General features: G+C 49.1%; 2 protein-coding genes across 3 annotated transcripts in view; one reads left to right on the forward strand and one right to left on the reverse strand.

The window, feature by feature from the left end:
- FHL1 (four and a half LIM domains 1) overlaps positions 1–23,707 on the forward strand; it is a 35,698-nt gene extending 11,991 nt beyond the window's left edge. Inside the window, exons 1-6 of one of the 2 annotated variants that reach the window (XM_087728328.1) lie at positions 7,013–7,142; positions 16,484–16,665; positions 17,257–17,434; positions 19,673–19,842; positions 21,186–21,372; positions 21,504–23,707. In XM_087728328.1, the coding sequence (XP_087584454.1) occupies positions 7,121–7,142; positions 16,484–16,665; positions 17,257–17,434; positions 19,673–19,842; positions 21,186–21,372; positions 21,504–21,658 (894 nt within the window). In that variant the 5' untranslated portion in view covers positions 7,013–7,120 and the 3' untranslated portion in view covers positions 21,659–23,707. Of the gene's footprint in view, positions 1–7,012; positions 7,143–16,483; positions 16,666–17,256; positions 17,435–19,672; positions 19,843–21,185; positions 21,373–21,503 lie in introns of those variants that run through there. The other variant, XM_087728329.1, reaches the window with a different exon arrangement.
- A 1,223-nt stretch (positions 23,708–24,930) lies between these two features.
- Positions 24,931–27,966, reverse strand: part of MAP7D3 (MAP7 domain containing 3) — a 41,615-nt gene continuing 38,579 nt past the window's right edge. The window contains exons 20-21 of the mRNA XM_087728245.1: positions 27,425–27,720; positions 24,931–26,757 (exon numbers count right to left, since the gene is read on the reverse strand). Coding sequence (XP_087584371.1) covers positions 26,750–26,757; positions 27,425–27,720 — 304 coding nt within the window. The 3' untranslated portion in view covers positions 24,931–26,749. The remainder of the gene's footprint in view (positions 26,758–27,424; positions 27,721–27,966) is intronic.

Genomic DNA, 27,966 nt, shown 5'->3' on the forward strand with positions numbered 1-27,966 from the left:
TGTTTTGTGTTTGGCATGTTCTCTCGGAGGGGGGTACAGTTTGGGCGACGGACCAAGGTCCGAAGACTAATTTTAGGACGCCACTTGGCCTGTCTCTGTGCCAAAGATAGCAGGCTTCATCCGGAGTCTTTGCAGGATAACCTTTGCAGATAATCCTTCCCAATAGATTCCACTCCACGGAGCTTTGTTCTTCTTGTAGAGGAACGACAGATGGAGAGGGACGCTGGTTGGGACGGTCCCATCACTGCCACCCCCCCACCCCTCCGATCCAGATCTCTATCGCTCCTTTTCTCCAACAGCCCATACAACACTTCCTCCCCCCCAGTTGAGACTTTGTTGAGAGTTGTTGAGACTTTGGGAAAAGTGAAGAGAAGAGCAGCTAAGATGATTAAAGGTCTGGAGACTAAAACTTATGAAGAACGGTTGGGTTGGGCTAATCTAGAGAAAAGAAGGATGATTGGGGGGGGACGAAAGCAGCATTCCAGTATTTGAGGGGCTGCCCCCCAAGAGGAGGGGCTCAACTTATTTTCCAAAGCACCTGAAGGCAGGACAGGAAACAATGAACGGAAACTAATGAAGGAGAGAAGCAATTTGGAATTAAGCAGAAACTTCCTGACAGTGGGGACAATTAAAAAAAAGAAGTTGCCTCCAGAAGTTGTGGGCCACTCATCACTTTAGGTTTTTAAGAAGAGGCTGGATAGGCATTTGTCTGGACTGAAATGGGGTCTCCTGCTTGAGCAGGGGGTTGGACTAGAACAGTGTTTCTCAACCTTGGCAACTTGAAGATGTCCGGACTTCAACTCCCAGAATTCCCCAGCCAGCATTCGCTGGCTGGGGAATTCTGGGAGTTGAAGTCCGGACATCTTCAAGTTGCCAAGGTTGAGAAACACTGGACTAGAAGACCTCCAAGGTTCCTCCCAGCTCTATTCTGATTGATTGATCATTGATTTTCCTAACAATGCGGTGAAGTAGGTTGAGTTGAGACAGTCACCCAAGGCTGGAAATGGACTTGAACATGGATGCCTAGTCCAGCCATGGCAATACAGGTGGTGGTTCTTGGGCCAAGGTGGCACAGTGGTTAAATGCAGCATTGCAGGCTACTTCAGCTGACTGCAGTTCAGCAGTTCAGCTGTTCAAATCCCACCAGGCTCAAGGTTGACTCAGCCTTCCATCCTTCCGAGGTGGGTAAAATGAGGACCCGGATTGTTGGGGGCGATATGCTGACTCTGTAAACCGCTTAGAGAGGGCTGAAAGCCCTAGGAAGCGGTATATAAGTCTAACTATTGCTTTTAAAAAACTTCCATACAGTTGGCTTCAACTTTCCCCAAAGCGAACAGCTGACCAACTCACCCTCTGAGAAATTCCAGAATGCTGTAAATTGATCTCCCCAGATGTATGAAAGCCCTTTTGGCTGGACAGTCCTCCCAGCCTTTCAAGCAGAAACAATTGCTCTCCCTATTATTTTTAAGCCCGGTTGTTGATTATTATTATTTTTTTGCTCCCAAGGACAAAAACCCACTTGGGTGTCTATTTTCTGTATCACAATCATGAGTGTATTTGTATCTACAAGACGTCCCACAGGTGTGTCCCACAAAGACCTATTTTCAACACTTTCACCGTTGCAACTTTTCAATGCTCGTTGTCCCAATTGGTCATTGTTTAATAGCAATAGCAATAGCAATAGCAGTTAGACTTATATACCGCTTCATAGGGCTTTCAGCCCTCTCTAAGCGGTTTACAGAGTCAGCATATCGCCCCCACAGTCTGGGTCCTCATTTCACGGAAGGATGGAAGGCTGAGTCAACCTTGAGCCGGTGAGATTTGAACCGCCGAACTGCAGATAGCAGTCAGCTGAAGTGGCCTGCAGTACTGCACCCTAACCACTGCGCCACCTCAGGTTGGTTTTGGTTAATGGGTTGGTTTTTTTTTAATTGGATGGCATTGGGTGCCAAGACAACATTATCTTGGAGAAGACCATTCACCATTTATGGAGCAGCCCCGAAGAGCTCTCAGACCGGATCTGGATCAGGTGATCCCATTCATTTGAGGATCGTCTCACGAATCCTCTTCTTTGATTTGGGTCTTCTTCCACGGAAGGCATCTTGCCAAGAAACCGGTGTGGGGCAGCTGAGGCCAAGAGGGCAGGATCTCTCCCAGGAGGCCATTCTGGGAAGTTCAGATCTGATGGAAGGATTTAAGAAGAACGGAGGGGAAAAAAAAACCAAGCTCTTTGTTTCCAGCTGGCATTTGTTGAGCTCTCTTATCCATCCCGGTTTGTTTTGTTTCACACTTGGGTTTTACTCGCTCTCCTGCTCCATAAGTATTTGCTGTTCTCCTCTGCGAAAGCCTCACCTGTTGTTGCAATGAAACGTCACTGCGGGGTTGCTAAGAGCTCCCTGGCAGAGAGAAGACAGGGCGCCATCAATCAGCGCTCTTGCCTGGCATCTTGGCACTGCAGAGCTTTTGATCTCCTCTCTCCCTCCTTCCCCCCCCTCTGTCTTTCTTTCTGTGTGTATCTTTCTCTCTTTTCCTCCCTCCCTTCCTTTCTCTCTCTCTTTCTGTCTCTCTTTCTCTGTCTCTTTCTCAATCTTTCTCTCTCTGTGTCTTTCTCTCTGTGTGTATCTCTTTCTCTCTTTTCCTCCCTCCCTCTCTCTTTCTCAATCTTTCATTCTCTGTGTCTCTTTCGCTCAATCTCTCTCTGTCTCTTTCTCAATCTTTCTCTCTCTCTGTCTTTCTCTCTGTGTCTCTTTCTCTCAATCTCTCTCTCTCTGTCTCTTTCTCAATCTTTCTCTCTCGCTGTCTTTCTCTCTGTGTGTATCTCTTTCTCTCTTTTCCTCCCACCCTCCCTTTCTCTCTCTCTCTCTGTCTCTCTCTGTCTCTCTCTGTCTCTCTTTCTCAATCTTTCTCTCTCTGTGTCTTTCTCTCTGTGTGTATCTCTTTCTCTCTTTTCCTCCCTCCCTCTCTCTTTCTCAATCTTTCATTCTCTGTGTCTCTTTCGCTCAATCTCTCTCTGTCTCTTTCTCAATCTTTCTCTCTCTCTGTCTTTCTCTCTGTGTCTCTTTCTCTCAATCTCTCTCTCTCTGTCTCTTTCTCAATCTTTCTCTCTCGCTGTCTTTCTCTCTGTGTGTATCTCTTTCTCTCTTTTCCTCCCACCCTCCCTTTCTCTCTCTCTCTCTGTCTCTCTCTGTCTCTCTCTGTCTCTCTTTCTCAATCTTTCTCTCTCTGTGTCTTTCTCTCTGTATCTCTTTCTCTCTTTTCCTCCCCCGTCTCTTTCTCTCTCAATCTTTCGCTCTCTGTGTCTCTTTCTCTCAATCTCTCTCTCTGTCTCTTTCTCAATTTTTCTCTCTCTCTGTCTTTCTCTGTTTGTATCTCTTTCTCTCTTTTCCTCCCTCCCTCCTTTTCTCTCTCTCTTTCTCAATCTTTCTCTCTCTCACTCTTTCTCTCTGTTTGTATCTCTTTCTCTCTTTTCCTCCCCCCTCTCTTTCTCTCTCAATCTTTCTCTGTGTGTATCTCTTTCTCTCTTTTCCTTCCTCCCCTTTTCTCTCTCTCTCTCTCTTTCTCAATCTTTCTCTCTCTGTGTCTTTCTGTGTGTATCTCTTTCTCTCTTTTCCTCCCTCCCTCCCTTTCTCTCTCTCTCTCTGTCTCTCTTTCTCTGTCTCTTTCTCAATCTTTCTCTCTCTGTGTCTTTCTCTCTGTGTGTATCTCTTTCTCTCTTTTCCTCCCTCCCTCTGTCTCTGTCTCTCTCCTTCCCTTCCCAGTGCTAATCTGGGTCAAACCCGGGACGTTTTCCAAAGCTAGAAAAGTGAACCGTTGAGAAGGAAGGAGCTAGATGGAGCGACCCCTGTGTAAAGAAACGCTCCAGTGTTTTTACTCTGCCTCTTCTTCTCTTCGTCTTCATGCTTGTTACCCCCAGGAGCCATCTTCTCTTTTGGATTTCATCCCCATTTCTCTTGGGAGTGTGTCTGTGTGTGTGTTTCCTCTTCCATTCAGCCCCAATGTCTTTGGCTCAGCCTTTCTTTCCAAAGAAAACCATAATGGCACCCATTTCCTTACTGGCTTTGGAACAGTCAACGGAGGCCCTGGTAGGATTGTCCCAACGTGAAACGTTACTCCAAAATGGAGAGGCGATGCCCTTTCCGTTCTCTCTTTAACCCTGCAGAGAGTTTTCTCCATTTGGTGAGAGTGACTAATGATTCATCCATGCTGGAACTGTTTTCATTCTCCGATGCCAAGTGATGGGGAAATGTGAGAAGATCTTGTCCTACTCATCCTTTCCCTTTTAGAGCAAGAGGGGTTAGAGAAGACACTGGGTAGGAAAAACCTGTGTGTGTGTGTGTGTGTGTGTGTGTGAGACCCCATAGACCTAACCCGCAGGCAGGCCAGGCCGTGACCTTGAGGTGTGAGGGACTTGTCTAATGAACAGAAGACTAGGGGTGACATGATAGCAGTATTCCAATATTTGAGGGGCTCCTGCAAAGATGTGGAGGGGGCGGGTGTGTGTGTGTGCGTCAACCTATTCTCCAAAGCACCAGAAGGCGAGACAAAAAGCAATGGATGGAAACTAACCAAGGAAAGGAGCAAACTGGAACTCAAGAGAACTTTCCTGACCGTCAATCAGAAGTTGTCTTCAGAAGTTGGATTGGATTGGATTGATTAAATTGATAGGCTGCCCAATCCCGAAGGACTCCGGGCGGCTTACCAGAAAAGTTGTGGGTGCCCCAATCACTGGAGGTTTCTAAAGAAGAGATTGATGGACAGCCATTGGTCTGAAATGATCTAGATTTCCCTGCCTGAGCAAAGGGGTCGGACTAGAAGACCTCCAAGGCCCCTTTCCAAGTCTTGTAATTCTGGTTAGGGCAGGGCAAGAAGCAATGGATGGAGGTTTGTCGAAGAGAGACGCAACTTAGACCTAAGGAGGAATTTCCTGACAGTGACAACTATTAATCAGTGGGACCGAAGTTGCCTTCAGAAGTTGTCGGTGCTCCATCACTGGAGGCTTTCAAAAAAAAATTGGATGGCCATTTGTATGGAATGGTATAGGGTCTCCTTCTTGAACAGGGGGTTGGATTAGAAGACCTCCAAGGTCCCTTCCAACTCTGTTATTCTGGGAAGAAGCAATGCAAAATATGACAGTTTGGAGGAGTTATCCAGAATTCACCCTAGGAAGAGTTTGCAAAGACTAGAAGTTTGCAAGGAACGACCCCAAAAGTCTAGAGGCGGCTTTGAAGCTCCTCCTGCTTTCGATGTGTCATGTTGCAGACCTCCTTTGACCCCCACAGCATGGGTTCATGTGGGCATCCCTTCCACTCTGGGCAAAGAGGGGGGAAAAAAACATCAGGGAACAGGAGAAGGGCCTGGATGAGTTGAGAGACCCTCTTGAAGCCCTCTTGGTCAGAGGCCAATTGGAAGCCCGTGTTTGTCAGAGGCAATTTCAGATGTCACAGCAGATTTCGAGGAGGGCTGTCATCTCGGTGATGACTAACAGGAGATGAACTTTAAGGCCTGGGCTGAGCAGTTGGGGGCCAAATGTCTTCAGATGTTATCACCTTGAGTTTATGGGAAATGAATGTTTAGTTTGTATTCTACCTTGTTGCTAGTTAATCTTGTGATATGTATCTAGGCCTGCCTGTCTGCCTGTCTGTCTGTCTGTCTGTCTGTCTGTCTGTCTATCTATCTATCTATCTATCTATCTATCTATCTATCTATCTATCTATCTATCTATCATCTATCTATCTATCTATCTATCTATCTATCTATCTATCTATCTATCTATCTATCATCTCTATCATCATTATCTGTCTGTCTCTGTCTGCCTACCTTTCTCTATCATCATTATCTATTTATCACCATTCTCTCTGTCTGTCTGTCTCTCTATCATCTATCATCTAACTATCTCTATCATCAATATCTATCACTATTATCTGTGTCTGTCTGTCATCATTATTTATCACTAGTCTCTCCCTCTCTCTCTCTCTAATCTCTATCTATCTATCTATCTATCTATCTATCTATCTATCTATCTATCTATCTATCTATCTCTATCATCATTATGTATCATTATCTGTCTGTCTCTATCTACCTATCTCTATCATCATTATCTATTTATCACCAATCTTCTGTCTCTGTCTCTATCATCTATCTCTATCATCAATATCTATCATCATCTGTGTCTGTCTCTGTCATTATCTATCACCATTCTCTCTCTCTCTCTCTCCCTCTCCCTCTCTCTAATCTCTCTCTCTCATCTATCTATCTATCTATCTATCTATCTATCTATCTATCTATCTATCTATCTATCTCTATCTATCTATCTATCTATCTATCTATCTATCTATCTATCATCTATCTATCTATCTATCTATCTATCTATCTATCTATCTATCTATCATCTCTTTTTCTCTCTCATCCATCATCTTCTATCTCTCTATCTCCCTATCTGTTATCTCTGTGTCTCATTGATCAGAATCATGACCCTTTTTCTCACTGGGCTGCCCCAGAACCCCTGGGTGAATTCATCCCATTGACATTTAGAGAGCAAACTAAAAGAAAACAGAGCCCAAAGTCTCCAAGTAAGTTTAACCGTCTCAATGTGGATCTTCGTGGTGGTGGTGGGGAGAGTCTCTTTGGGCCTCGAGCCCGTGTTCTGAGAAGCCCCCCTTCCTTCCCTCCTGGTCCCCACCCGGCACGCCCTTGCCCAGCCGCAGGGCCAGTGTCCCAGCGCCCTGCCAGGGCCCCGTCACTAATCTTCTATTCTGTGGCACAGCCATCCCTCTTCAAGATGCTGAGCCCGGGGCGGCCTTTGCAGCCGATTCCCAAGTCTCAGGTTCCTTCAGGCATTCGAGAGTTTTGGAGCCTGAAGTCGGCAGGTATTTATATGTTACGGGCGCTTCGTTCCGTCGGCTCTATTCTTCTCCCTCGAGATCTCCTAAAATGGTAAGATGTTTTGAGTGGGATGAAGTCCACAGGCCGGGCCGAGGGGTGTGGACATGTGTGGGAAGCCCAGGCCCCCCGTATTAATAGCCTCCCTTAAGTATATCCCGGTGATCTAAGTGGGAGGTCTCTCAACAGCTCCCTTCTCTTGATTCAGCCCGGCCGCCGGTCGATTCCCACTTCCACCAGCATGGCTTACCACCGGCACTCGGGTAAGGGGGCAAGGCGGGGGCAGACAATGCAGCCACAGCTGCTGAAGTCCCCTGCGGGACACAATTGCTTCAGTGGCCAGAGACAAGAGGGTGGGTGGGTGGGTGGGGGGTTTCCTTTCCTTCCTGGCCCTCGATTAAATCATGGATTCAGGAGGTGTTTTTCCCAAAGTTGCTGGAAGCCCTTAAAGAACTCTGCACCGATTTTTTTGTGGGGGGAGTGAATGCAGGTGTGTGGTTATCCTTAGCATTGGGATAGGGGTTTTTTTTTTTGGGTGTGCAAAAAAACTAAAATACTTCTAAAGCTTTTAAAAAAGAAAAACGAGCTCGACGGAGGGATTTTGGACAAAAACGGAAGCGGCTTCAAACTTTTTCAGCGTTGCTCGGATGAAATTCAATCCCTGACCCTTGGAGATGTCCCGTCTTAACCGGGGACACCCAGCTAAGAGAGATCCCGTCAGTCAGACGGATGGGCCCTAAGGCTGGCTTGGTCCTCCGAGGTTTCCAGCAGCCCTTTTATTCTACCTGTCTTACAGCTTAGGTTCAACTGAGACTCAGAGACCAAGGCAGATAAAAGCCAATTCCTTAGCTGTGGTTGGAGGGCGTGGAAAAATTCCTCCAGTCTCTTCTTCAGGATTCATTTACAGGTTGCTTATAGGGACGCGGTGCCTCAGTGGCTAAGATGTTGAGCTTGTCGATCAGAAAGGTCGGTAGTTCGGCGGTTCGAATCCCTAGCGCCGCGACACGGAGGGAGCTCCCGTGACTTGTCCCAGCTTCTGCCAACTTAGCAGTTGGAAAGCAGGTTAAAAAATGCAAGTAGAAAAACAGGAGCCACCTTTGGTGGGAAGGGAACAGCGTTCCGTGCGCCTTCGGCGTTGAGTCATGCCGGCCACATGACCACGGAGGCGTCTTCGGACAGCGCTGGCTCCTCGGCTTTGAAACGGAGATGAGCAGCGCCCCCTAGAGTCGGGAACGACTAGCAAGGGGAACGTTTACACATTGGTTAATTGCTTCCTGGCTACAAACAGGTACTCCTTTCTATGCCAGATGGCATGGAAGGACTTCCTTCCCTCCTGCCTTGTAAGAGGAAAGGTCTTCGGCGGTGGGTGGTTAGGGGGAATTAAAATGGCACCGTCGGGAGTTTGATGCCTTCTGCACAATGTTGCATCTTGGATTTTCGAACGGGGTTGCAGGTAAAATACTACACCTGAATGGCCAAGATTCGAACCACCAGCCAACTCGGAGCATGGAGGCAGGGCGAACTGTCCTATCCCAAAGCATTTCACAGCTGGCAGTGGGACGGTTTTGGGGTCGGTCTGATTTGACCCACTTATTGTCCAGGTCTTCCAAAGCATGTTGATATCCTTGTGTGCGTTTTTGTGGTTCTCTTCCTGCCTTTAACTGCTGTGGTGTCCCTGCCCCAGTTTAGGCTGGTCTGTGACGGTCATAAACCTTGGTTTGATTTCACTTGGTTCCTCCTTGATTTGTCAAGGGGATTCTGGATTCTTCCCCTAGCCCCAAGGATTGGCGTCTCTTCATTCATTGCTCCCAGTGTGGATCAATCCTGCTGGCTTTCCTGGATCTTAACTCTTCTGCAGGGCCACCCACCTTCCCCCTTAATAATCACCCCCAAACCAAACGTCTCAATCTGTGGGCTAGAAACTTGTCTTAGCAGGAACATTAATAGTGAATAATAGTGGATAGTTGGTTGTTGGGTTTTTTTTTGCTCCCTGGGATGTGTTTAGTGAGCATCTGCTTCATCTTCTACTCATCTGGATTAATACTGGATTTTTAGATGTTCAGAAAAGAATATATTTTGTTCTTGGAGGTTGTCATACACTCCTTCCTTCCTTCCTTCCATCCTTCTCTTTCTTTTCCTCTTCTTTCTTTCCTTCCTTCTCCTCTTCCTTTCTTCCTCCCTCCCTCCTCCTCTTCTTTCCCTCCTTCTTTCCTTCCCCTCCTCCTCCCTTCCTTCTCTTCCTTCCTTCCTTCTCCTCCTCTCCTTCCTTCTTTCTACTCCTGTCCTTCCTTCCTTCCTTCTCCTCTTCTTTCCTTCCTTCCTTTCTTCTCTTCCTTTCTTCCTTCCTCCCACCTCTTCTTTCCTTCCTTCTCCTTCTCCCCTTCCTTCTTTCTCCTCCTGCCCGTCCTTCCTTCCTTCCTTCTCCTCCTCCTTCCCATCCTTCCTTCCTTCTCCTGCCCATTCTTCCTTTCTTTCTCCTCCTCCTCCTCCCTTCCTTCTCTTCCTTCCTTCTCCTCCTCCCCTTCCTTCTTTCTACTCCTGCCCTTCCTTCCTTCCTTCCTTCTTTCTCCTCCTGCCCGTCCTTCTTGCCTTCCTTCCTTCCTTCCTTCCTTCCTTCCTTCCTTCCTTCCTTCCTTCCTTCTCCTCCTCCTGCCCGTCCTTCTTTCCTTCTCCTCCTTCCCATCCTTCCTTCCTTCTCCTGCCCATTCTTCCTTTCTTTCTCCTCCTCCTCCTCCTCCTCCTCCTCCTCCCCTTCCTTCCTTCCTTCCTTCCTTCCTTCCTTCCTTCCTTCCTTCCTTCCTTCCTTCCTCCTTTCTCTTTCCTCTGGGAAAGTGCTTTCTCTTTTTCTCAGCAATGCCTCAAGAGAGACCAAAGAAAGACTGTAAATCAAATGTGGGTCTCTGTACAGCTTTGCAGTTTTTCTCCCCAAATATCTCAGCCGCGCATCTTATGCCCTTCCAAACTTATAGATGCATGGCTAAGATGGTCTTCTTTTTTTTTTTTAGCCCGTGGCTTAGAAACACATCTAAAACACTAGAGAAGGAAAACGCGTAATCTCAGCGGGCACCATAAAAAAAAAACAGCCATTCCAGAGACATCTTCCTTGGAAACCTCGTAAAAGGCTCAATTCCCAGGAGAAAAGTCTTCATAGGAGGGTGGATGGCCTGCTTGGTGGTCTTTTTCCATTTGGCTTAGATCAGTGGTGGCACTCAGCCCTCTCTGTGGGCATCTCTCCTGTCGCCCCAGCCCAGCTCCAACATGTTTCTCCCACAGGGGGGGAAGAGAGAGAGAGAGGGAGAGAGAGGGAGGGAGGGAAAGAGAGAGTGAGAAGAGAGAGAGAGGGAAGGGAAGAGAGGGAGGGAGAGAGGGAAGGGAAGAGAGGGAGGGAGAGAGGGAAAGAGAGAGGGAGGGGAAGAGAGAGAAGGAGAAGAGAGAGGGAGGGGAAGAGAGAGAAGGAGGAGAGAGAGGGAAGAGAGAGGGAGAAGAGAGAGAGAGGGAAGGGAAGAGACAGAGGGAGAGAGGGAAGGGAAGAAAGGGAGGGAGAGAGGGAAAGAGAGAGGGAGGGGAAGAGAGGGAGGGAGAGAGGGAAAGAGAGAGGGAGGGGAAGAGAGGGAGAAGAGAGAGGGAGGGGAAGAGAGAGTGGGGAAGAGACAAATGATTATACAAAAGTTTTTCTTTTTATTGTTGCTAAACATATTTCAAAAGGGGAAAAAGTGAAGGGGCAGAAAAGGGCATTTATCACCTTTTTCTTAGAACCATTAGCTGAACTCTGCCTTGCTTAATCCTTATTTTAGATAGTAAAACCTCATTATTCAGATTAGTTGGCCGTGTTGGCACTTTGCGATAAATAAGTGGATTCGGGGTTGCAGTTCGGGCCCTCGGCCTCCAAAAGGTTCCCCATCACAGGCTGAGATGTCCCACCAGGCTTTAACCCACACGGCAAACCCCACCCTGTTGCGGCCGACTCAATCCACCACAGTTCGCAAAACCACCGCTGAACTTTGTGTAACGGTTCCAGTTGCTTTCCAGCTTTAAACCCACACAAACACACACTCTCCCATTCAGTCCTCCTCCTTCATGTTGGAGGACCACAAAGAAGACCATCTCGCCCCAGGGGGTGTCTTCACCCCCCCCAGTGCTGGTGCCTGGAAGGAATTCTTTGGTGGAGAGGACACTGCAAAATCTCCGGAACACACATCCTACCGTGTGTGTGTGTGTGTGTTCCCCCTTATCAGTCCTTCCCTTCCCGCCTGTGGCGAAGAGAATGCGCCTGCATACCGTTGCTATGATACAACACCCTTTATTTAGCCAGGTCAAATTGCGAGCAGCAACGCGGTGGAAGGCCAGAGGAGTCAAGGAAACAGTGGAGTAATTGGCCTATTTTTAGACGGCGGGAGGGGAAGAATGAGTTGGCAATTAACACCCTTGGCTAAAGAGTTCTTGCTTTGCTTTTCTTCCCCTTCCCTGCTCTTGCTGGGCGTTGCTGGTGTGTTCCGGAGCGATCCCACGACCATCCCGTCAATGGTCAGAGGGACGGTGGTTGTTCAACTGGGAGCCCAGTCTGGGGTTCTAGATCTAGTCCTGCTTTAGGAAAAGGCATACATGGGTCCCAAAGATCGACTCTGGGAGAGTGCTTAGGACAGTGGTATTGTATTGTATTGTATTTAGTTTATTTGTATGCCGCCCTTCTCCAGGAGGGACTCAGGGCGTCGAACAACTCAGGGGCGAAAGGGGATACAAACACAATACACGTAATTAAAATACACAAGAGTCATACAACCATACCAGTCGAGAGGGGAGGGGAACTCATCAACCCCAGGCCTGCCGGCACAGCCAGGTTTTGACGGCTTTCCGGAAGGCCTGGAGAGAGGTGAGGGTCCGAATCTCCGCGGGGAGTTCATTCCAAAGGGCCGGAGCTGCCACAGAGAAGGCCCTCCCCCGGGTAGTAACCAGATGGCATTGGCTGGTGGACAGAACCCGGAGGAGGCCGACCCTGTGAGATCTGACGGGTCTTTGGGAGGTAATTGGCAGCAGGCGGTCTCTCAAGTACCCAGGTCCAACCCAATGGTGGGTTACAGGCGGTACGCACCAGTACGGGCGTAATGCTTCCTGCTAGGAGCACCGGGTACCGTTCCGGTATGGTGCTCCAGAGGGCCCACCCGCCCGCCTGAGCTCCTTACTTGTATTAGGAGGAAACAGGTCACCTGTGCATGTGCGCGCAGCGTACGGCGCCTGCGCGATGCTCCGCCGAGCAGCTGAAGCGTTGCAGATAAGGAAGCATGTGCGCGCTACGTGTATTCATGTGGTTGCCGCCAGGCCCCGTTGAACCATACCAGTTGTATCGGGATCCGGAACCCACCACTGACTTGGGAGAGAAGGAGCCACAAAGGTCCGTGCATTTCCGGGGGTTCCTTATTTCACCAAAGAGGTGATGTTGATGATGGATGGACGCCTGAATTGACAGGAAGAGGCAGTTCAAGGTTAACGTGGTTGGAAGCTTGGGCCAGAGGAAGAGAAGGGAGGACTTGGTCCTCCTAGAACCTGACCTCCAGCCAGATGCTGCGGTCATAAACCATTTCTTGGCATCAAGAAACTGTTCGCACCTTGGTCAGATTGATGTCAGGGTTCCAAATAGCATCCGAAATTTAATCAGAGTCCGAGGCAAAGGATTCCTCAACGTTCCAATTTATCAAGAGAGCCACGTTGGCACATCTGGGAAAACCCGAATCTGAAAGCTTCCCGGTTTTCCCCGCTTAGTTGAAAGTCCAAGGTCTTGTCCCCCACACCCACAGGTCCAATCTCCCACTGCCATGCTGGCAGTTCCACCCATCCAGTTCTGGTCAGGTGCAGAGACAAAGGATGACCTTGGCTTTCTAGAAAGAATGTTGTTATGGCTACATATTATCTAACTCCGTCCAATCCTCCCTCCCATTTCCCCACCATAGAAAATGCATTTTTTTTCTTTTTTCTTTTTATTATTCTTTTCTTTTTTGTTCTTTATTTTTTTTTATTTTTTTTTATTATTATTTTATAACTTCTAATCTATTTGGTTTCAATATACTCCAGACTTTGCTTGATAAAGAACGATGCCGGGAATGGGACCTGGGAAGTCGGAAGGGGGTCTGGGAGGGGGGTTCAGGGGGTGGGTGGGGGGGGAGGGTGGAAATATAGACTCAATTTTCAGAACAATGAATGCACTTGGATACTGTTGCTTTTTTTCCCCTTTTTTTCTTTTCTTCGTTCTTTTCCTTTTATTTTTCTTTTGTTTTAGTATAAAACAAATAGACCAATGAATACTAGAAATACACCGAAGCGAGGTGTAGAGGGAAAGAAGAGGGGGGAATTAAGAGGGAGTGAGAAGGGAATGTAAGGAGGGTGAGATGGTGGGAAGGGGAGAAAGGAATGGCTGAGGGGGAGGGGAAGTAGAAGAGGGGATTGTTGGAAGGGGGAAATGAAAGTTGGAGGGGTAGAAGGAAGGGTGTATGTAGGATAGAAGTGTTATGAGTTGTTTATTGCTTCTTTTTTTTAACTGCACAGTATTTAAGTGATTGTATAAAGGAAAAGGAAAATGTAATAAAAGAAAATGCATAGTAGGATAATAGAAAGTGTGGCAGGCCCAAGATCCAGAAGGAAAGATGGCTGCAGGCCTGACACTTCAACGAGAAGAACATCTACAGGATCTTTGCAACTACGCTCTTAAATTCGGAGACACCCCCCCACAACTTTTCTGATCCTGTTGAGTTTTGGGGAACATTCCATGAACTTCCTCAACCCTGAAGCTGCAACTTCCCATCTTCTTCCCCCCTATATTCTTTCCGCGTGCTTATGGCTCTCACGGAAGACCACGGGAAATTGCTCAGCCCAACTCTCTTCTCGCCAATAACACAAGATGCCCGAGGACTTTTTTTTTTTAATCTGTCAGTTTTTTTTATTCTGCTACATCCCCTTTCTTGAAATCTATCTAGGATAGCAGCAGCTTTATCAAGTTTCCGGTCCTTATGAACCAGAGAGGAAGGATGTGGCTAACAGCAGTTGGGTCCCGCCTCCTTTTTCCCCGGATGTGGGTGGGTTGAGGGAAGCCACCTTTGCTCTGTTCCAGTAGTCAGAAATAATTGGATGAAAACAACCTTGTTTTTTGTTGACTTGTGGATGTGGCTTTGTTGAACATCAGCAGAAGACAAGGAGATGGGAGCGGGTTTTTTTAGCGCTCCCTGACGATGCGAAAATATATGCTTGTCTCGTTTCCTCCAGTGAATCCTAAAATGTAGTAATAGTATAAAGTATTGTAGTAGTGTTGTAGAAGACACAATGTAGTAGACACAATGTAGACCAAATCCCCATAGCGTCTATTGCATTGTCTATTACACAATGTAGTAGGCGCAATATAGTAGACAGAATCCCCATTGTGTCTACATCCCTGTCACACTGTTAATCTTGTCATGATGAGTTAATCCTGTCCCACTCCGAGAAGCTTAATATAGTACAATACAATAGCAGACTTGGAAGGGACCTTGGAGGTCTTCTAGTCCAACCCCCTGCCTTGGCAGGAAACCCTACACCACTTCAGACAAATGGCTATCCAACATCTTCTTAAAGACTTCCAGTGTTGGGGCATTCACAACTTCTGGAGGCAGGTTGTTAGTGGGATTAATTGTTAATCCCACTAACTAAATAAAAATTATTAATTATTACTAACTAAATAATAATTATTGTCAATAATTAGTTAATCAGTGGGATTAATTGTTCTAACTGTCAGGAAATTTCTCCTCAGTTCTAAATTGCTTCTCTCCTTGATTAGTTTCCACCCATTGCTTCTTGTCCTGCCTTCAGGTGCTTTGGAGAATAGCTTGACTCCCTCCTCTCTGTGGCAGCCCCTCAAATATTGGAAGACTGCTATCATGTCTCCCCTAATCTTTCTCTTCACTAGACTAGCCAGGCCCAGTTCCTGCAACCGTTCCTCATATGTTATCTTCATGAGAACAGGGCCAACCTGGGGTGAAATCCAACAGGTTCTGGAGAACCGGTAGCGGAAATTTTGAGTAGTTCAGAGAACTGGCAAATGCCACCTCTTGCTGGCCCCAGGAGTGGGGAGGGAATGAGGATTATGCAGTAACTTTCCCCAGGAGTGGGGAGGGAATGGGGATTTTGCAGTATCCTTCCCCAGAATGGGGAGGGAATGGGGATTTTGCAGTATCCTTTCCCAGAATGGGGAGAGAATGGGGATTTTGCAGTATCCTTCCCCAGAATGGGGAGGGAATGGGGATTTTGCAGTATCCTTTCCCAGAATGGGGAGGGAATGGGGATTTTGCAGTATCCTTCCCCAGAATGGGGAGAGAATGGGGATTTTGCAGTATCCTTCCCCAGGAGTGGGGAGAGAATGGGGATTTTGCAGTATCCTTCCCCAGAATGGGGAGGGAATGGAGATTTTGCAGTATCCTTCCCCAGAATGGGGAGAGAATGGGGATTTTGCAGTATCCTTCCCCAGGAGTGGGGAGGGAATGGGGATTTTGCAGTATCCTTCCCCATAATGGGGAGGGAATGGGGATTTTGCAGTATCCTTCCCCATAATGGGGAGGGAATGGGGATTTTGCAGTATCCTTCCCCAGAATGGGAAGGGAATGGGGATTTTGCAGTATCCTTCCCCAGAATGGGAAGGGAATGGGGATTTTGCAGTATCCTTCCCCTGGAGTGGGGAGGGAATGGGGATTTTGCAGTATTCTTCCCCATAATGGGGAGAGAATGGGGATTTTGCAGTATCCTTCCCCAGGAGTGGGGAGGGAATGGGGATTTTGCAGTATCCTTCCCCAGGAGTGGGGAGAGAATGGGGATTTTGCAGTATCCTTCCCCAGGAGTGGGGAGGGAATGGGGATTTTGCAGTATCCTTCCCCAGGAGTGGGGAGGGAATGGGGATTTTGCAGTATCCTTCCCCAGGAGTGGGGAGGGAATGGAGATTTTGCAGTATCCTTCCCCTGGAGTGGGGAGGGAATGGGGATTTTGCAGTATCCTTCCCCTGGAGTGGGGAGGGAATGGGGATTTTGCAGTATCCTTCCCCTGGAGTGGGGAGGGAATGGGGATTTTGCAGTATCCTTCCCCTGGAGTGGGGAGGGAATGGAGATTTTGCAGTATCCTTCCCCTGGAGTGGGGAGGGAATGGGGATTTTGCAGTATCCTTCCCCAGGAGTGGGGAGAGAATGGGGATTTTGCAGTATCCTTCCCCAGGAGTGGGGAGGGAATGGGGATTTTGCAGTATCCTTCCCCAGGAGTGGGGAGGGAATGGGGATTTTGCAGTATCCTTCCCCAGGAGTGGGGAGAGAATGGGGATTTTGCAGTATCCTTCCCCAGAATGGGGAGGAAATGAGGATTTTGCAGTATCCTTCCCCAGGAGTGGGGAGAGAATGGGGATTTTGCAGTATCCTTCCCCTGCCACACCCACCAAGCCACACCACGCCCACCCAGCCACGCCTACAGAACCGGTAGTAAAAAAAATTTCGAATTTCATCACTGGGGCCAACCGTTGTCTTGGCTTGAATAATGTCCCCCCCTTGGGGTGCTCAAGGCTGCCCTTGGCCCTCAACTCCGCCATGTTGCCTTCTGCCTCCCTGCAGGTCCCAGCAGCTACACCGTGGGCACCATGTCCGAGCGCTTCGACTGCCACTACTGCCGCGCCGCGCTGCATGGGAAGAAGTACGTGCAGAAGGAAGGGCGCCACTGCTGCGTCAAGTGCTTTGAGAAGTTCTGCGCCAACACCTGCGCCGAGTGCCGGAAGCCCATTGGAGCCGATTCCAAGGTAGGAGGGATGACGTTGGAATGCCCCCCCCAAGCACAACAGCCAACCCCTCACATCTCACTCCAGACTGGGTGGAGTCCTTTGGAGTCCTGGGTGGAGTGAGAGATTGTGACTGTTGAGTTGGTTGATGGGCCTTGTTGGGTTGGGACCATTTTTGATATTATAATCAACCACGTTGGAACGGATTCTTACAATTGTACAGTGCGTTTAGCTCTGCTTTGTAAGCGTGGGGGCCCGTTTGGTAGAGTAGTGAAGGGAGACACAGATTCGACTCCTCCTGTAGCAGAGGTGGGTTGTTCCTGGTTTGGAACCGGTTCTGGGAGAACCGATAATGGTAATTTGGGCGTGGGAATTGAAGTCCACAAGTCTTAAAGTTCCCAAGTTCGGACACCATTAGATTAACGTATCATTAAGAAGTTGCAATGGCTCCATCATCCAATCTTGGACCATTGTCGGTGCAGAAGACTTTGTTCCTGCTCTCCGATTCCTCTCTAGATTGATAGCACCCAGGAGGTTGGGGTGAGCAGACTCCCCTTATTTTGCCCCTGGGACAAAGACCCCTTGCAAAACCGCTCTGTCTTCTTCACGCAGGAGCTGCACTTCAAGAACCGCTACTGGCACGACAATTGTTTCCGTTGCTTCAAGTGTTCCGCATCCCTGGTCAACGAGCCCTTCATGCTGAAGGAGAACAACAAGGTGTGGTGTAACAAGTGCACCACCAACGAAGATGCGCCGAAATGCAAAGGCTGCCAGAAGCCCATTGTGGCAGGTGAGGGTGCCAGGAGGGCCCGGTCTACTCCCGTGTCTGTGTGTGTGTGTGTTGTTTTCCTTGATCCCGGAGCAATTTCTACCTTGTGGGAGAGGTGGGCTGCACCGAGGTGGCGCAGTGGTTAGGGTGCAGTACTGCAGGCCACTTCAGCTGACTGCGATCTGCAGTTCGGCAGTTCAAATCTCACCGGCTCAAGGTTGACTCGGCCTTCCATCCTTCCGAGGTGGGTGAAATGAGGACCCAGACTGTGGGGGCGATGTGCTGACTCTGTAAACCGCTTAGAGAGGGCTGAAAGCCCTATGAAGCGGTATATAAGTCTAAGTCTAACTGCTATTCATCCATCATGTGAAGGTCTAAGAAGACTTCTTGGGGCTGAGCCCAACCCACTGTGGCTTAGGAAGGGTGAGCTCTTTTCTGAGTTAAGGATGGTTTCCTGGACGCCCCCAATTATGCAAACGTTTTTGTCATTTGCATTAGTTATTTTGAGTTCCCCCAAATAATCTACAGACCTGGAAATTTCTGGTTTTGTTTTCTTCTCATTCAAGGATTAAACCTTATTGACAGGTATTTCGTAAGACCAACTAAGGTTACAGGAGAAAGCCATCCACAGATGCCCCAAATGTTTGTTGTTAGTTGCAAAGTTGTGTCCGATCCATCGCGATCCCATGGACAACATTCCTCCAAGCCTTCCTGTCCTCTACCATCCTCTGGAGTCCATTCAAGCTCACACCAACTGCTTCATCCAGCCACCTCCTTCTCTGTCGTCCCCTTCTTCTTCTTCTTTTGCCCTCCATCGTTCCCATTATGAGGCTCTTCTCCAGGGAGTCCTTCTTCCTTCTCATTAGGTGGCCAAAGTCTTTGAGTTTCCTCTTCAGGATCTGGCCTTCTAAAGGGCAGTCAGGGTTGATCTCCTCTAGGACTGACCGGTTGGATGGCCTTGCAGTCCAAGGGATTCAATGCAGGAGTCTTCTCCAGCCCCCAAAACTAAATAGGACTAAACAAGACCCCCTTTGCATGCTGGGTTTTAGGAGTGTGGCTGGGGCAAAATGGGCCTTAAAGCAGATGCACAGGGCATCCATTTTCACCCCGTAAAACACCCCGTCCACAAATGGGACCTGTCTCCACCCGGATTTGGAGAGCAGCCATGACGTTGGACTGTCCTTCAGATGGTGTAGGTTGCCTTCCCTGCTTTTAGAGCATGGGGACCCAGATCCCTGAAAAGCTAAATGCCAATCTAGGCATCCTGAAAAGCTAGATGGTAGAGCTCCATGTGGAACTTGTCACTGTAAATTCTATGGTAGGTTGGGATGAGATCTTCTGATACTCTCCATGTCTTCCTTCTTCTGCAAGTTACTACTGCAACGTGCTCTACATGGGGCAGCCCTTGAAGAGCATTCGGAGACTTCAGCTCGTCCAGAATGCAGCCGTGCGAGCGATTGTGGGTGCACCTCGGTTCACCCACGTAACACCTATCCTCCGCGAGCTGCACTGGCTGCCTATTGGTCTCCGGATACGCTTCAAGGCGCTAGTCGTCACTTATAAAGCCCTTCATGGTATTGGACCTGGGTACTTGAGAGACGGCCTGCTGCCAATTACCTCCACTAGACCCATTAGATCCCACAGATTAGGCCTCCTCCGAATTCCATCCGCCGGCCAATGCCGACTGGCGACTACCCAGAGGAGAGCCTTCTCTGTGGCTGCTCCGACCCTCTGGAATGAACTCCCCGTGGAGATTCGAACCCTCACCACCCTCCAGGCCTTCCGCAAAGCCCTTAAAACCTGGCTGTTCCGACAGGCCTGGGGCTAAAGAGCTGTTGCCCCCGTCTCGAATGGTATGACTGTTGTGTGTTTTTAAATTATGTATTGTTATGTCTCGTCTTTTTTATTCCCTTGTCTGTACCCCCTTCCCTGATTGAATTGTGAGTCGCCCTGAGTCCCCTTCGGGGAAAAGGGCAGCATATAAATGTAATCAATCAATCAATCAATCTGGTGTTCCTTCTTGATAGGCACTTGGGCCTTCTAAGTGCAAAAGGATTTTGGAATGCGAGAGAAAGCAAGAAAATATCTCCACCCCTCTCCGATTTCTGGAGTACCCTGTGATTAAAAGCAGGGACCTTCTTCTCCAGGGATGTCATCACCAATGGTCTGATGGACCCCTAGTGGCAATTCCAGGCTTTGTTTTTTTTTGAACAGCTCTGGAGATCTTGCATTTTGGACCCTCCCGTTCTCTCTCCCCAGGTGATCAGAACGTGGAATACAAGAAGACCGTCTGGCACAAGGATTGTTTCATTTGCAGCCATTGCAAGCAAGTGATTGGCACCGCCAGCTTCTTCCCCAAAGGAGATGAGATCTATTGCGTCTCCTGCCACGAGCAAAAGTTTGCCAAGAACTGCGTGAAGTGTAAGAATGTAAGTCTCGGGCGCCATCGCTGCGTTTTTCTTGTGTTCAATTAATGCTTCCTCTCTGTTTCCGATCTGTAGATATGAAAATATGAAGTTGAAAGTCGCTTAGGTTATTCAGAACTCCAAACATGGCAACTTTAAGACTTGTGGACTTTGACTTTCAGAATTCCCCAGCCAGCCATGCTGGCTGGGGAATTCTGGGAGTCGAAGTCCACAAGTCTTAAAGTTGGCTAGGTTGAGAAACAGTGGTGACCCTTCTGGTCCCTCCCAACTCTATCGTTCATGTCTGGCTGGGGAATTCTGGGAGTCGAAGTCCACAAGTTTTACAGCTGGCTAGGTTTAGAAACAGTGGTGACCCTTCTGGTCCCTTCCAACTCTATCATCCATGGCTGGCTGGAGAATTCTGGGACTTGAAGTCCACAAGTCTTAAAGTTTCCAAGGTTGAGAAACACTGGTGACCCTTCTGGTCCCTTCCAACTCTATCATCTATGGGTGGCTGGGGAATTCTGGCACTTGAAGTCCACAAGTCTTAAAGTTTCCAAGGTTTAGAAACAGTGGTGACTCTTCTGGTCCCTTCCAATTCTATCATCCATGGTTGGCTGGGGAATTCTGGGACTTGAAGTCCACAAGTCTTAAAGTTTCCAAGGTTGAGAAACACTGGTGACCCTTCTGGTCCCTTCCAACTCTATCATCCATGGCTGGCTGGGGAATTCTGGGACTTGAAGTCCACAAGTCTTAAAGTTGCCAAGATTGAGAAACACTGGTGACCCTTCTGGTCCCTTCCAACTCTATCATCTATGGCTGGCTGGGGAATTCTGGGACTTGAAGTCCACAAGTCTTAAAGTTGCCAAGGTTGAGAAACACTGGTGACCCTTCTGGTCCCTTCCAACTCTATGATTCATGGATGGCTGGGGAATTCTGGGACTTGAAGTCCACAATTCTTAAAGTTTCCAAGGTTGAGAAACAGTGGTGACCCTTCTGGTCCCTTCCAACTCTATGATTCATGGCTGGCTGGGGAATTCTGGGACTTGAAGTCCACAAGTCTTAAAGTTGCCAAGGTTGAGAAACACTGGTGACCCTTCTGGTCCCTTCCAACTTTATGATTCATGGTTGGCTGGGGAATTCTGGCCTCAATGATCATCATCATCTTCTTCTTTGAATGACCCCTTGCGGGGTGGAATCTGGGCAACTGAATGGAGCTGTTTACTGGCCAGATGCTCTTCCTGTCACCAGTGCGGAGTTTCATCCAGCAGATACATTCTCATTGTGAATTCTGGGCTCGATGCTAACACATTTATTCCACTCCCCGAACTCCACTCTAATGGTCCTCTGTCCGATTGCTTTTTAAGGCCATCACCTCTGGAGGCGTCTCCTACCAAGACCAGCCTTACCATGCCGAGTGCTTCGTGTGTGCTACTTGCACCAAGAAGCTGGGCGGACAACGCTTCACCGCGGTGGAAGACCTGTTCTACTGCGTGGATTGCTACAAGTCTTTCGTGGCTAAGAAATGCAACGGTTGCAAGAACCCCATTACAGGTAGGCCACGGAGGACCAGCCGAAGGGTTCCAGGTGAACCACGGGGTGGGCAAGCTCCTCCTCGGTCTCCCTTTGCCCGGGAGGAGCAACGGCTTCCTTAACCGTCGCGACGCTCTCTCTGTCCGCTCCAGGCTTTGGGAAAGGCACCAACGTGGTGAGCCACGAGGGCCACTCCTGGCATGAATATTGCTTCAACTGCAAGAAGTGCTCCATCCCTTTGGCCAACAAGCCTTTCGTCTTCCACCTGGAGCAGGTCTACTGCCCCAACTGCGCCAAGAAGCTGTAAGAGGGGACGGCGAAGCGAAGGGCAGCAGCAGGAAACGCTCCGCTCTTTCCCGCATAGCAGCTTGGAGACACCCCCACCCGCCTCCCGCCTCGGCTTGCAAGGGGCCTGGCTGTAGGCATTTGCATTGTAGCTCCTCCCCAAGCCCACCCCTCTTTTCTTTTTGCTTTTCTAAAGGATGTTAAGGCTCTTCCCTCTTCCCCCCCCCTCAATTCCCTCTGCGGGTCATGTTCTAATAAAAAGGTTGACTAGCTGCAGCAGCCAGCTCTGGTCTCTGCTCCCTCCTGAAGAGGGGCGGGCTACATCTTACGCGTCCCACGTAGAGTCACTCCGGGCTTCGCGCATCGGACTTTGTACTTGAGAGACCGCCTGCTGCCAATTACCTCCCACAGACCCATTAGATCTCACAGGGTCGGCCTCCTCCGGGTGCCATCTACCAGCCAATGCCATCTGGCTATTACCCGGGGGGAGGGCCTTCTCTGTGGCAGCTCCAGCCCTCTGGAATGAACTCCCCGCAGGGATTCGGACCCTCACCTCTCTCCAGGCCTTCCGGAAAGCCGTCAAAACCTGGCTTTGCCGGCAGGCCTGGGGTTGATGAGTTCCCTTCCCCTCTCTCGACATGTATGGTTTTGTGACTGTTGCCTATTTTTATTATTTGTATTTCGTTTTTATGTTCCCCCTTTTGAATTGTTCGCCGCCCTGAGTCCTCCCGGAGAAGGGCGGCATACAAATAATAAAATTCTATTCTATTCTATTCTATCGGCCACTTAGGGGGCTAGCAGCTCAGCAAGGGTGAGTTCACATGGCTGCTTTTTTTCCAGAGCAATTCCCCATCTCCCTTCCTGGGGTACATCCTGTTTGCAAAGCCACAGGAAACAAGGAAAGGACCTGGTAACTGGAGAAAACCAGATGTCCAGGGGATTGGAGAAGAGGTGCCCGTTTGTTCTCTCCATGTGCCCTTAGCTTTCTACAGCCCCCTTGTGGGCACCTTATTATTATTATTGTTTTTGGAAAGGCCCTTCTCTTCTCTTGGACATCCATTGAAAACATTCCTGGTCCACAGAGGAGACAATGCTGCACCTGTGGGACAGATTTCTCAGCGGCTAAATTCAGCTTTTGGCTCCTAAGGGCTGCGGATATTGTGGTCCGAGGACCCTTCTATGCGATGGTGCTCACCCCGAATCATTTTTTATAAACACAATTACTGTGTTTTTTTTTAAAAAACACACACAATGTTGAGAGCTTCAGGGATTTCCATGTCTTTTAACCCAAACGCCGAAATATTGAATTTGTCCGTGCTGAGACACTCTTAAGCGGCAAACAGTGGACGCTCTCCTCCCATCTCCAGTTTTCAGAGAAAGCGGCCCCTTTGTTGAAAGGAACGCAGGTGGTCCTTGCCTTACCACCATCCGCTTAGCGACCGTTTTGACATTGATAAGCAGAGTCAGCGACCACGTAGCTCGCTTAACGACGGTTTGCTCAACCGCCAAAATAGATCGTAAAAACCAGGCATTTAACAATTGCCTTGTTCAGCAAGGGAAAGCCTGATTCCCCCCACTCTGGCCGTAAACCCGAGGACTACCTGTTGATCTGAGTGGCCATCTGACTCCACCCTGTAAGCTGCTAGCTCAGACAATGGTTCACTGCTTTTCTTGGGTTTGCATCCATATTAATCCACACGAGAGATCGCAACCAATCCCCCACCCACCCCTTTTTCCTTGCCTCTGATGCAGAGAGCGGGCGCAAAATAGGTAGCTTATTTTAACCAGCATTTCTAACCTCCGGGAACGGCCACTGCTGACTTTAGAATAACCTTATTTAGCTATCGATTTTAATACTTTTAACTCTGCTGGAAAGCGAAAAGCAAGTCGCTAGATTAATTGCTTCTTCGGTTCACCCCAAAAAATGTCGATGTGGGCATCGTTCTCAGCCCGAGAGGCGGCACAGGAGGAGCTCCCCCCCCCGGGCAAGTTGAAAGATAAGGGTGACTTAACGGCAATTCTTGTTCTTGTACCAAGGCCTTTCCTCCAATAAACAGGAAGTTACTGCTTACTTCGACTCGGCGTGGTGTTTTCTAGTTATTATTTGTGATATAGAACGGGAGATTCATGTGGTGTCGAATCCCTTGAAACTGGTCGATGCGCAAACATTTGCTCTTCCGTCATCCAGAATGAGGCTGACGACACAAGAACCTTCGCCGGGATGTCCTCAATTTTAAAACCAGGTTTTGTTTCTGTTTTGACCAAGGCTTCCCGAGAGCCTGAAGCAAACTCCTGGTCCCGACAAAAAACCCTTTTATTAGTTGACTGTGAGTTCTGCTCATTCCCATCCAGCGAAGTCTTTCAAGGGAGGATTTACGGTCACAGACCTTATCTGGCTTGGAGAGCTGCCAGGCCGAGATCTGCAAAACTTGGCCAGGAGTCTCGGAGAGTCACGAACCAATTAAGCGAACTCATTGTCTCCTGCAAACTCCACTCCCCTTTCGCTCCTCTTTTATTTCCTCTGGGAGGGGCCATTCATCGTCCATCTGTGGCTTTACTCCCAAGTCGACCCCTGTTCTTTAGCTGTTCTCTTCATCTGGCAACTCTGTGCATGCGCACACTGGGAACAGGCTTCAGCTGTTCTTCTGCCTCACTGATGTCTGACTCTGAAGGCAGCCGATAACTGTTGGACGGCTCTGGCCCCCTCTCTGCCTCCGACACAGAGCCCTCCTCAGAGCTTCCCCAGACTCCAGGACTGGCCCAGGTTCCTCCCCAACCCCCCTCACTCTCCGAACCAACTGCCAGCTCTACTGGCGTACCACAACAGCTTCCCCCCCCCCTTTTCTCTTCTCACCTTTTCTTCTGTACATAATCCTGAAGAGCAAATGGGTCTTGAAAATAAACAAGCACCTTTGGGACAACCGGATGACTGAGAATCTCCGTAGACATTCAGTGATAATAGTTCCCATTTTATTTTTTCGAAAGCGAAATACATTTCTGGGGGGTGTTTCGCCCCGGAATAACCACTCGCCACCAGAAAGCCCTTCCAATTGCAAAGTTTATTAACAGTGCATACGTATTTACATACAACTAACAAAGCATTCAACGGGCCTCAGTTTGCGCGGAAAAAAACAGGAGCGTCATCATTGCATGCATGTTAGAACGATTGTCTCTTGTCGGGATCCTAAAGATGTCGTATAAAAATAATATGTGTTAGTTCCACCTAAGGCACTGCTCTATGGGGGAAATTCATTCTAAAACCTTGGCGATGCCGGGGGGCGGGGGGGAGGGGGGGGAAGCCTGCAAGGAGGAGATTGGCTTGGGCAATTTAATGGGGAGGGACACCCTCCCCCCCAGGTTGTGTGCGTTCCCAGAAACGGTTCCACGGGGAACATCTGGGCTTGAAAAGAGGTTGAGGAGCAGGCTTGCAAGAAAAGGGTTTGAGGGGGGGGGGAATCACAGTCGTTTCGTGAGAACAGTTCTTTGAAGAGATTGGGAATTTGGGGGGGGCAGGAGGGGGGGGAGAGAAACAGGACGTGGGTCTAAGACCGTTCTCCTTTCTACGTGTTTGCAGAAAGCTTCATTCCTTCTTTTGCTAGGCAAAAATAATAATAATAATAGTAATAATAAACCGAGCCGCTGGGCTGAACACGTAGTAGCCTCAGCTTCAAACGGCTGGAGGCAAGCGGTGAGTTAAAGCTAGAAGTGCAATTCACACGGCCCAGAGAGGAACGAGCACCTTCCGAGGGTTTAATACTGGTATCGTGTTCTCACACACAAATATAATACTTAACAGGTCCGGGGAGGTTCAATGTCGAACCGCGGGATGGTTTAACCGTTTGGAACGACGATCCACCCAATGGGACCGGCGGTGGGTGGGTGGGTGGGCTGCCAAGAACTCCTGGCTGGGGCTGCTACGAATTTCAGGGTGGGTTGTCCACGAGGCTTGTTCTCCCACCCCTGCCACGCCCGCAAACCGAGGGGCGCCCGGTTTGGCAAACCGGACCGGGGGGGACACGCTGCGGTGTGCGGTAGCTTTAAAAAAAAAACCACAGCACGGCTCGACTGAAGGCCACGCATCCATGAATAAAAATAGATAAATAAAGCAAGATATTCTGGGGCCCTCTAAAATCAGGCGGTCTGGGAGGGGGTTTCTGCAGCTGGAGGACTCCTTCCTTGCACCCTGCACAAACACCATCCCCCCCCCCCCCGGGGGTCTTAGGGGGCTGGTCTTCACACCCACCTCCTGCTGGTGAGCCAAACTTTGCGCGGAATGGTCTCCATCGAGCCTCCCCCCCTTGCAACACTGAGGAGAGGGGTGGGGGAGAGCTGCGTAAGGCAACAGAATGGAGCGCCGTCCGACTTTGGGGGGCCCTGTTGAGTTTTGAAAAATCCCCCGTCCGTCCGGAACAAGCGCTGGTTTTCAAGTGTTGGTAGAGACAATCAAGAGGTTGGCGTCCATTTTTTTTTGTGTCGTTAAGCTGAGAAATGATCTGACCCCAAAATGGACTCGTTCTAGAGTGAGGTGCTACGTTTTCAGATATTCAAGTTAAATTCGAAGTAACCGTCGCTCCCTCGAAACAATGAGAGGGAGGGAGGGAGGGAGGGAGCAACAAGCGCATGACATTGGCTCCGGGTTTTTTGTTTTTTTTGCTTAAATATACATCGGATTAAACCGCGGTTAACCTTGCAGATGGGGGCATCCTGGGCGAATAGCTAGCTTGTTAAGTGTCTCCGGTTACAAGCCGCCGTGTTTACGGGCGAAAACAGGAAGGGATATTAAGGACCAACAGCTAACGGACGGAACATTACATCCAAAGGAGAACAAGAGGTTATTTCATTTTTAAAAAGCAAAAATCTCGTTTAAAGAGTGCGGATAAAGCAACAGTGACATAACTCCTGCCCCCCCCCCCCTTTCCTGCTTTCCGATGCTTTGAGGGGCAACGCCGGATCGGCCGATTTGGGGGGGGGGGCTGTTGCGGGTGACGCGGAGAGAAACGTGGAGGTGAAGTCGACAAGCAGCTTTTTTCTTTTTCCAAACCGAGGCCTTCCCGCCAGGAGGAGCCCTGTGCATCCCTGCGTGGCCACCAGGAGCCTTCCGGGGTTGTAGTGTTCACAGGTCTGTTCAAAAGCGAGAGCAGGCTTTTAGTACTGGTAGCCCTGGACTTACGACCACAATCGATGCTGCTAAGCGAGACGTTTTTAAAGTGATTTTCGCCTCGTTTTTATGATGTTTCTCGCTAAGTGAATCGTGGCGATGATTAAGTTAGCCGCAGCCGTCGTTCAGTGAGTATGGCTTCCCACTTAACTTGGCAGGTCAGGTGGTCGCAAAAGGGGATCACGTGGCCCTGGGGACGCTGCCATTGTCATAACTGTGAACCAAGCATCCAAATGTAAATCAGGCGGCAACAGGGTGTAAGTGTGAAAAATGATCTTAGTTTTTTCAGTGCTGTTTGTTAACTTTCAATGCTCACTAAAGAGACTGTTGTAAGTCAAGGCCTACCCTGTTTCCCCCAAAATAAGACCTCCCTGGAGAATAAAGCCCAATCGGGCTTTTGAGCACATGCGCTAAAATAAGCCCTCCCCGAAAATATTGCAACACAGCAGCAGCCAATGAGGTGACCACACTGACCGCCTCCTGCACCTCAAAAACAATAAGACCTCCCCGAAAATAAGGCCAAGCGCTTATTTCAGGGGGGTCAAAAGATTTCAGGGAAACACGGTATCTGTAGGGAAAATAGGCGGGGTCAGAAGAAACATCTTTACGGCAGCGATAAATGGCCCTTACCTGATGCCGCCTCGATGGGTTTGGTCAAAGGATTCATGCCACCGTCCTCCTCAAACGCCAGCTTTGGGCTTGCCGGTAACGGAGGGCCGTCTCTGAACTTCTGGCCGGGCACCTCAGCCGCGAGGCTCTCCGAACTCAGCCTGCCCGTCTTAGGATGCACCCCGAGATCAATGATTTCTTCGAAATCCCACGCGGAAGTTTTTCCGTTGAAGTTTGGGACGAACGCCACGGGGCGGTTGGCTTCGTTCACCTGCAGGATTTCCGAGTTCTCGATGACTGGTCCTTTGGCTGGAATACTGGGAAGAGAAGAGGGAAGGGCAGCGCGGAGAGATTCATCACCAGGAGACCATCCCGGTGTCGGGTTTCCGAAAGATGCCCTGATTGATTAATGAGCCTCGAGCCAATTTTCAAAAGAAAACCAGTCACTTATTAGGAGCACCATTTCGGCAATACCCTAATGCAGTCAGATCTCTAAAAGGATGCAAATGACCAGCTGTCTGCAAGGAGTTATCAATCCTTCCGTTCCTCACCATTTACTCAGA

The sequence above is a fragment of the Thamnophis sirtalis genome, unplaced genomic scaffold (genome assembly GCF_051295495.1).
Source record: "Thamnophis sirtalis isolate CommonGarterSnake01/CBP01778 unplaced genomic scaffold, rThaSir2_p1.2 scaffold_13, whole genome shotgun sequence".
Taxonomy (NCBI): domain Eukaryota; kingdom Metazoa; phylum Chordata; class Lepidosauria; order Squamata; family Natricidae; genus Thamnophis; species Thamnophis sirtalis.